At 38.3% G+C, this 9660-nt stretch overlaps 1 protein-coding gene across 1 annotated transcript; it reads right to left on the reverse strand.

The window, feature by feature from the left end:
* Positions 1-4637: 4637 nt before the first annotated feature.
* LOC129220949 (protein GVQW3-like) lies at positions 4638-5210 on the reverse strand. The gene has a single exon (XM_054855384.1). The coding sequence runs from the start codon at positions 5208-5210 to the stop codon at positions 4638-4640; it is 573 nt and encodes a 190-aa protein (XP_054711359.1).
* Between the last annotated feature and the right edge of the window lie 4450 nt (positions 5211-9660).

Here is a 9660-nt window from a genome sequence, read left to right on the forward strand (position 1 = left end):
CCTCTGCAGCACCACCGCCCACCGGCCTCGGCAGGTGCGTCGGAGTGTCGGAATCCGCTTTTTTGCTCGGAGGTGTCCATGTCCTGTACACACACATCCTCATACACACTCGCATATACACCCCCGCCTACGTGCACATACGCAGGTCTACGCACACACACAAGCCTACACATGCATGCAAGCTCGCCTACGTACACACACACAACTAAACACACGTAACCGCCCAGGAAGAGGGGCAAGCTCGAGGGGACGGGAGCCGTTTCTAGAAGTTATAACTCCAATGAGTAGGGTCCTGTCGCAACTCGTGATTCCGAAATACAAAATTTGAATTCAAAATGTCAGAATTCAAATTAATTTAATATATTTTTTTTTGTTCAGGCCTCATTGTTGAACACGCGAGACTAGACATAACTATTATTTTCGAGGTGCACCCAAAGCCGGGTGACGCAGCTAGTATATAAATATAAAATGTCTAGGGTTTCAAAATAAATTTAACAGCGAGTTTCATAGGCGGCTGGTGAACGAAAAAAGTGTATGTGTGTGTGGGTAGAGGGGGGGGGGGGCAAAAGTAGTGTGTGGTGTTAGGGAGCATGTCCCCTGAAGATTTTTTTTTCTTGTAAAATTAGGCTACATTAAAGGCTTTTATCATTTCTGATTCTATGATCTAAAAAAAAAAAAAAAAAGTGTGGAATATGGCCTCAAAAATCAAGACTGATCTGCATCGTAGACTTTCCCCTTCCAATTCAAAGTTTTATTTTCATGAAATAAGATGAGAAATGTCCATTTATTTGGAATTTAAGTTTTACCTTAAAAAGCCACCTTTGTTTTAATCTTTACTAATAATAAAGCTGAAAGTCTCTCTGTCCGGAGGATGTCTGTAGGATGTCTGTGACGCGCGTAGCGCCTAGACCGCTCGGCCGATTTTCATGAAATTTGGCACAAAGTTAGTTTGCAGCATGAGGGTGTGCACCTCGAAGCGATTTTTCGAAAATTTGAGGTGGTTCTTTTTCTATTCCAACTTTAAGAACAAAAAAATATAAGATGGACGAGTAAATTGCGAAATTATCATAAACGTGGAACCGTAACATGGGCACAAGCGAATTGGCGAGATACGAAATTATCATAACGTGGAACCGTAACATGGGTATGCGAGAAGATTCACCATACATTATTTGTAAATATACAGGCGAACCAAAAGACCTTTTAATTTTCCTATTACGGGCAAAGCCGTGCGGGTCACACTAGTCTTAAATAAATCAATCCACACACAAAAAAAAATATTCTTCAATCGGTCATTAATTTTTAATTCTGAATATTGAGGCAGAAAGGCCCCTGTATTTTTGAAAGTGAGGAGGCAGTTGCCCCTTTTTTACCCCCCCCCCCCCTTCGTGCGATAGGGGCGAGATATAGGGGAGATTTATGTTCTTTCCTGAAAACAAAAAAGCTTGATTTTACCTCCATATCCCTCTGTCTAATCTCAGTGCAAATTGATAAAATTATTTATTCCAGTTTCTGAAATGGTTGAAATTAATGTTCACTGTTAATAATTCAACTGAGCAGGATTATTTTAAAAACATATACCCCACTTGCTTCAGTTAATTACATTTTAAACAAACCTCTAGTACCAAATAACACTTTTCAACAGAAGATTTTAATGAGAAAATGCTCTTAGCGAGTGTTAGCAGCAATTCATTTAGCACATTTCAAATATTTCCTTAAAAGTTTAGGGACAGTCTTCGTAACTAGTTGTCAAACTATTGCTACGAGATATTAACAGCAGTTTCGGCGTCTTCAATTAGGGGGGGGGGGAGAGAAGAAGCAGGTGATATGATTGCGGATAATAAACTTCGAAACTAATAATTGTTTTCAAGCAATTTAGTTGTCGATTTGAAATACTGTTCTTAAAGTAGGTTTAAAAATTTGATTCAAATTTAAAAATTACTTCCCTACAATTTAATATCTCTCAGAATAAATAAGGAATTAATAATTTTAACATATTTTCCCGTTAATGAGATTTTAGCTTTGTGTCTGCAATTGTACTAATAGTCGAAAAGGCAGAGTTATTTGTTTCATTAATGCAACAAAGACAAGATTAAAGAAAGAAATGATTGAAGATGTAGAAAAATGTAAAAGCTACGTCATTAAAAATAAATTAAAATACTCGCAAATAAATTTCTGTCACGCAATTAATGTAGTATTTTGAAATTTTACAAAATGTACTTTCAGAGGCACATGGCAGTAGTGCTGAAGAAACAGTTAAAATTTTTGATTGCATAAATTATCGGTTGTTTTAAATAAACTTTTAAGTTGAATAAAACATGGTGTCTCAATGAATGGGTGGATATAAAGCTGTATTTTTGCACGTTCCAAAGATCATTTCTAGTATTTAGTGCTATTTTCTTTTCTAGAAATGTGGTTTTCTGTATGTAAAGCTACAAAAATGTCAATGACTAATGTAAAATAATAAAAAATATTTCTAATATGTAGTAGATGATAGAAAAGATATTTTCGAAATCTATAGTGTTAAAAGACCATTTGCTGTCTTTATATATAGAATATATTATTTTTGTCAGATTTAAACAAAAAAGTCGTTATCTCACGAACGTAGTGCATTAAAAAAAATTTATTACTTTTTGCCGTTCAAATTGAGAGATGTATTACTTTTGAATATTCAAATCAATTATCTTTTTGTTAAAAATAACTAAAGTTTTGATTAAAACTTGACCTATGGTTCTTAAAAAAGTCTAATACAGTAAAACCTGTAAAGTTGACCACCTTTGTAAGTTGACCACCCGTCTATGTTGACCGCTTTTGTCAGGAACGGAATTAGTCCTATCTTATATAATGAAAGAAAACCTCTGTAACTTGACCACCTCTCTATCTTGACCACCTGTCTATCTTGACCACTAATGAACCCCAAGTTTGGTTTGGAGTATTGTAAAAAACCCTTTGTAAGTTGACCACTTGGTTTATTTTTAAAAAATTTATTCAACAAATTATTATTTTTATTTTTTATTTTTTTATAGCTTTCCAAGAATATTTTTGATGCCAGACCAGCATTTTACCAACTGATGAAACAGCAGCATAACTAAACCTCCTTTTGAGTTTAACCACATGGGAAAACTACTAAGAACCCTTTTATTCTCCAAACTTGTTTTTCTTTTGTTGTTAAACGAAAAAAATTTTATTTTTTGATTAACTATAAGGAACTATTAATACAAAATGATTAACTTTTCATAAACAATAAGACTTTTTTTTTTGATCAATTTACTGAAATTTTAAATTTTCATAACATACTATACATCATTCTGGGAAAATAATCTCTAAAAATATTCGAATAACATTTTATATTATTGATTCAAAGTAATGCTAAACAATGAAAGTGAGTTGAACAGAAAGAGTAAGTGTCAATTAGGCAAAAAATGAATGCATGGTGCAAGACTTACAAAAAAATAAAAATAATATTAATAATAATCATTACTCCCTTTATAAGTTGACCACCTGTCTAAGTTGACCACCAAAGTATTGCACCGCAAGTGGTCAACTTACACAGGTTTCACTGTATTATAAGTGTTATCAATGAGAGCTCGCCCCGGGATGGAAAATGAAATCACATGATCTCTTGTTGGAAAATACAGTCATTAAAAAGTTGATTATTGCTACAATGAAATTATTCTTTATGGTAAAAAATATTTTGCCTAGTAACAACAACTTAGAACAATAACATTCGAGGCAGTGAGAAGCAAAGGGATGTAAATGGCAAAGTTAAAAATTTGGACATAACCAGTGAAAATGACAGGAGAACCTCTAATCTGCTTTCGGGCAAAAAATATTACTAGTAGCACTAAAAGGTGCTGCTGTGCAGCATGAGTAAGAGTTTTTTGAAGCATTTTTATTATACTTGGCCTGATTGTCACGGAGAAATCTGAGGACTGATTTTGCTTTTATCTGGACATCTAGATCACTTAGAGACGTCGGGATTTCACTAAATGATTTGCTTAACCCTAAGGAACAACTTAACGCTGATTAATTAAAATTCTAAAATAAAACTACTTTTTACTTTCTTCTGTATCTAATATACGAGGCCTGTCTAAAAAGTATCCGACCTTTGGCTATAAAAAATATTTTGAATACTGGACGGGGTTGGGACCCTAATCCCCTTCAAATTAGGCCCCTTGTACTTGCACACACTTAGCCCACCGATCCTTCCACTGCCGGAAACACCTCTGGAAGTCTTCTTTTGGAATGGTGTTCATCTCCCCCGTCGTCGCGTTCCGCATTATCTCTTCTCTACTTTCAAAACGGGATCCTTTCAGTGGGGTCTTCAATTTGTGAAACAACCAGAAGTCGCAAGGAGCCATGTCTGGAGAGTAGGGAGGTTGGCGAACGGTTGAAATTCCATGTTTGGCCAAGAAATTTTGGATCAAGTGGGATGAATGTGCGTGGGCGTTGTCGTGATGCAGTTGCCAGTTTTTCGCCGTCCACATGTCTGGTCTTTTGCGCCGAACTGCGTCACGGAGTCGCCGGAGAACATCCTGATAGTACTCCTTTGTCACTGTTTGTCCTTGCGGTGCGTATTCGTGATGCACAATTCCACGGACATCAAAGAAGACAGTCGGCAGCACCTTGATTTTGCTTCACACCTGTCGCGCTTTCTTCGGTCTTGGAGACTCGGGATGCTTCCATTGCGACGACTGTCTTTTTGTTTCTGGGTCGTACCCGTACACCCATGACTCATCTCCAGTTATCACGGTGTTCAGAAACCCAGGATCAGCGTTGGCGGTGTCCAGAAGGTCCTGTGCAACTTCAAGGCGGAGGTCTTTTTGTTCCGGTGACAGCAACTTGGGCACGAATTTCGCAGCCACTCTGTGCATGTTCAAATCATCACGCAAAATTGCATATGCCGAATCTTTACTCACTCCAACCTCTTGGGCAATCTCCCGCACGGTCAAACGACGATCTGTCATTACCAAATTTCGCACCCTCTCAACAACAGCTGCACTCCGAGCAGTTTGGGGCCTGCCAGAACGCTCGTCACTCTCCGCTGATGTGCGGCCATTTTTGAATCGGTTGAACCACTCCTTAATTTGGGTTACACCCATCGCATCTTCTCCAAACACCTGCTGAATCTTACGAATTGTTTCGCATTGAGAATCACCAAGTTTTTGACAAAATTTGATGCAGTATCTTTGCTCAACACGTTCAGTCATCTTGAAAGAATTAGTAATCCGACGAACACGTTGTGCAGCACCTCACTCAGCGACAAACAGGCAGCGACTGACGCGCTGGAAGGCGGGAATAAAATTCACACATGCGCATGAAGGTCTCTTCCTTTACTGTGTACATAGTACAGTAAAATTAGGCCAAAAAATGGCCAAACCCAAACATCCAAAAAAAAAGGTGAAACCTGTTGCAAATTACTTCTTACCCTTCCAGCAAGAAGGGGTAAAAAGTCCCAGCACTTTGCGCGTCGGGTTTTGTGGGGAAGGGGGGGGGGGACGAAATAATCCTCTATTTAAATAAAAATAATTTCTATTACTTAAAAAAATTCTCAAACCTCGCAGAAACCACTCTATAATAGTAAAATAATAAACTCTCACAGAAAAAAAATTATAATTAACAAGGGTGCACAGGCAGGGGGGGGGGAATGGGGGGGGGGGTTCATGGAGCAGCTTTGCGTCATTGAAATTTTTAAGGCAGTTTTTTCAAGGGGTATTTCTTTCTTTTTTGAGAGCTTTTATTCTGGATGGATACTCCGTCACACTTAAGGGGTGCGCCATCGCTTTTGGGGGGGGGGGGGGACCCTGAATTTACATTCTAAAATCAACTATTGCAGTGAAGTTCGCGAAAAAATTTCCCTGATTTAAACTTTTCCGAAGTACAAACTGCCACACAATGATATGGTGATGTCAGAATGATAATTCTAAAAGATCTAAGCGAGCTTAGTAACCAAATTATTTGTGATTGGAGTTATTAAACTGCTTAGAGCGCTGGAAAACAAAATTCCTGTGCGGCATAAAAAAAAGTCCGAATTGACCAAAGTTTCCCTACTTCTTCTTGATTAATTTACTTCAACTTTTCTACAATCTTTTGCCATCACCGTAAGGGGGACAAACCGAAATTGCCAATAGTGAGACGGGCAATGCTGCAATTCTGCACCCTCTAAGTCGGTGGGGTGTTCTCATTGGCAAACATTGAGCTACCTCTCTTTTACACAGCTGGTTATGTGAATGCGGACATATACTTGCAACACTATCTCAAACTTTTGAGTACATTATGCGATAAAAAAAAATTTGATCACATCAATCATCAGCTAAAACATCTGCTATCCAACGATCTAACGCAGTGACAAATTCAGGTGGTCCAGAACCTGTAGTGATTCAACGATAGAACAAGTCTTGATGAGAGCAATGAGCAATACAACATTAGAATGCTAAATATTTACACCTTTTTGTCTCTCACTTTGGAAATCACAATCCGTTTCTAAAGCCCCCAGAAGTTTCTTCCCTCTCAAGTTGGTAGTGGTATTGCTCGCTGATGATAAGATGAGTTGCGATGAGATCTTTAACGTTCGGGTAGTAACATCAAAGGATATTGAAGGCAATATTGTGGCATTTCTTTGCAAAAGGAGGTAAACAGTTATGTCTTTAGCTTCTGTTACGAGAGTAGTTACTATCTGTAAAGATGTGTAAGCCCAAACCATCTTTTACACCGATTGGTATGAACAGTAAAGATGGAATAACAAGTTGTTAAAAACTTCTGGTACGAGTTATGCGCTGATCCTCCATCAGTATTCGATGAATCTGGTTTCAGAAGGAAAGAAATCTTGGATTGTTAAAGTGTTATTATTTGAAGCAAAAGGTTCATCCACCATCACAAAACGAACAGCTGGTGTCATATATGAGGCAGTGAGAAGCAAAGGGATGTAAGTGGACATTTTCAAGTTTTGAATAAAACGCGTTTAAAGATAAGATCCTAGGTAGGTTTCACTGATTTTCTTTTCTGAATCATGCTGTATAGAAGCAACTACTACTAGTACCAGACTAGTAGTAGAAGGTCTACTAGTGCCATCTCTTGCCTCAAGATAGAGGAGAGGTTTACCAACCATTTGTACTGGTTATCTTCAAATTTTTAATTTTGCCACTTACATCCCTTTGCTTCTCACTGTCTCATATGTAATAGATGGAAGATACATGCTTGATCATATTTTTCGTAATGATCTGTAAGCTTCAAGGAAATATGCCAGCAATGCAGTGTATAGGTAACTTGTAAGTATGGAAAAGCTAGTGTCATTTTTCATGGGTGCAAAGAAAGTACCACAGAAATATAATCTGCGTCCTATTACAACAGCCAAGCCTTCTGCTCTAGAAGATTTTCTGCGTCTCAAATCTTGTGCTTTCTCTGAGGGGTTCATTGGATATAGTGAATGTTTGAACAGTCTGAAAGTGGACTGAAGTGCTCAATTATATGCTCAAACTGTGTTAGACATAGCTGCAACAATAGCGATTTTGCTGAGGTTCTAGATTCCAAAAAAACATCTTGATAACGAAGACTTTTTGTTACAAGCTTAGGAGAAATCATTTAAAAGCAAAAAACAGTTAAGCGTAATTTTTCTGGCCACTTAATCAAATGTGCACCATCAGAGGGGTGGGGGGGGGGGGAGGATAATACTTCAGTACATAATTTCGTTTTCGGAGGTGAGCTACTGTTCTTATGGGGTGGACAGTCCTGATTTAATGCATTTTAGATTTGCATGAAATAATACTTCTACTTGAAATAAAAGGGGGGAGGTGAGATTTATTTCCTTTGGCGGAGGGGGGGGGGTGCTGTAGCTTTGAGAGGAGGTGCACCATCGATCTTGGAGGATGGACACACTCGATTTCTAATTTTAACTTAGCATAAAATAATGTTTCCATATGAAATGTATGGAGGGGGGGTTCGGGGGTACTGCTTCGTTTTACGGGGATAGGGGGGCTCTGTAGCATTGGTGGGTTATGTCATCCCTCTTGGGGGTCAAACACCTTTAATTTCATGCTTTTCAATTTAGTATAACATAATATTCTCACTTTAAATTTACTCTAAAAATTCTGGAAAAATACCCAAAACAGCAATTTTTAGATGCCCCCCATTCCAAAACCCGACGCACAATGGGGTGGGACTTTTTACCTGTTCTTATTGGGAGGGTAATAAATGATTTGCACCAGGTTTAGCTTTTTTTTTTTGGATGTTTGGGTCCGACCCCTATTTTTACTGTACTAACAGTGGCGCCACGCTATCGTCTCTATTTTGCGCGGGAAAATCAAAGGTCGGATACTTTTTAGACAGGCCTCGTATAGAAGAAAGTTTTGGATTCGTGCAAATTTTCGAATTTCGAAGGATTCGAACGTTTTGAGGTGTGCTGATCCATTTCGACCATTTTTGGAAAATGTCTGTCTGTGTGTATGTGTGTGTGTCACATCTGTGTGTGACCAGTTTTTTGTGGCCGCTCTACAGAAAAACTACTGTATGAAATCGAACGAAATTCGGTACACATATGTGCTGCTATGTGAACTTGTGCCCATTGGTTTTTGGCGCGAATTCCTCCAAGGAGGGTGGAGCAATTGGACGTTTTTTGAGTTATGCGTGCTTGCTATTCCTCAGGAAGTAAGTGGCGGAATCAAACAAAATTTGGTCCATATGTTGCCATTGACAGAAACAGGTGCTGATTCAATTTTGGTGTCAATAACTCAAGCGGAGGTTGAGCTATAGAACGTGTTTTGTCATCAATTGTGACTGCTGTATCTCAAGAAATAATGAACGGAATGAAAGAAAAATTTATCGGCAAGTAGCCCTTAGTGGGTATCAGAGCTGATTTTATTTTGGTGTCAACAGCTAAAAAGGGGGTAGCGCAATCACCCGTTCTTTTCTTCCATTGTGAGTGCCCTATCTCAAGAAGTAATGTTACGTTCTGGTTGAAATTTGGAATATATGTGAATCCATATGTAAACAGGCTTTGGTTCAATTTTGACGCCAATCGCTCCATGAGGTGTTGATTTTTTTTTTTTTTTTTTTTTTGCGAATAAAAATAGCTTTATTAATGCAACAATAAGAAAGATAGATCGTAATAGATTGTCGTCTGCGTATTTATCGTGATTTTAATTGTATGGAAATGATCGGAAATATTATTCAATTTATTCAAGAGTCACAACTGACTACAACTGTATTTATGTCGAGGACTGCATACTAAGTGCCTTGCCTCCATTATTTTATATACCGATAGATGGCAGCACCATTACCGGATCGAACAGTTAATGAGAATTTAGAACTAGTCCAAGAGCTAATAGCTACCTGGTACTAGCACCCCCAAAGGTATCGTTTCACTTGGAGGACATTGAGACCACGAGCATATTTAACGTCGCCCAGTCCCCTTTAATGACGACGGTGGGTCTTCGACCAGCGGGGATCGAACCCGAGCCCCTCCGGCCCCGAGTCCAATGCCCTACCGATCAGGCTACCACGGCCCTCGGAAATATTATCTCAATGATTTAAAACTTTTTACTGTTGCCATCTTATGTTTGTTAACAAATAAAACATTTGTAATTAATTCAAGCAAGGCTTTTAAAATAACTTTCAATTTTCGTTCTTTGCTTTGCTTTTGCAATAGTTTTTGCATGTGTAATT

This window comes from Uloborus diversus, chromosome 4, assembly GCF_026930045.1.
Source record: "Uloborus diversus isolate 005 chromosome 4, Udiv.v.3.1, whole genome shotgun sequence".
Classification (NCBI taxonomy): domain Eukaryota; kingdom Metazoa; phylum Arthropoda; class Arachnida; order Araneae; family Uloboridae; genus Uloborus; species Uloborus diversus.

Coding starts and splice junctions, on each gene's coding strand:
- LOC129220949 (XM_054855384.1), bottom strand. CDS start 5,210: ATGACTGAACGTGTTGAGCAAAGATACTGCATCAAATTTTGTCAAAAA.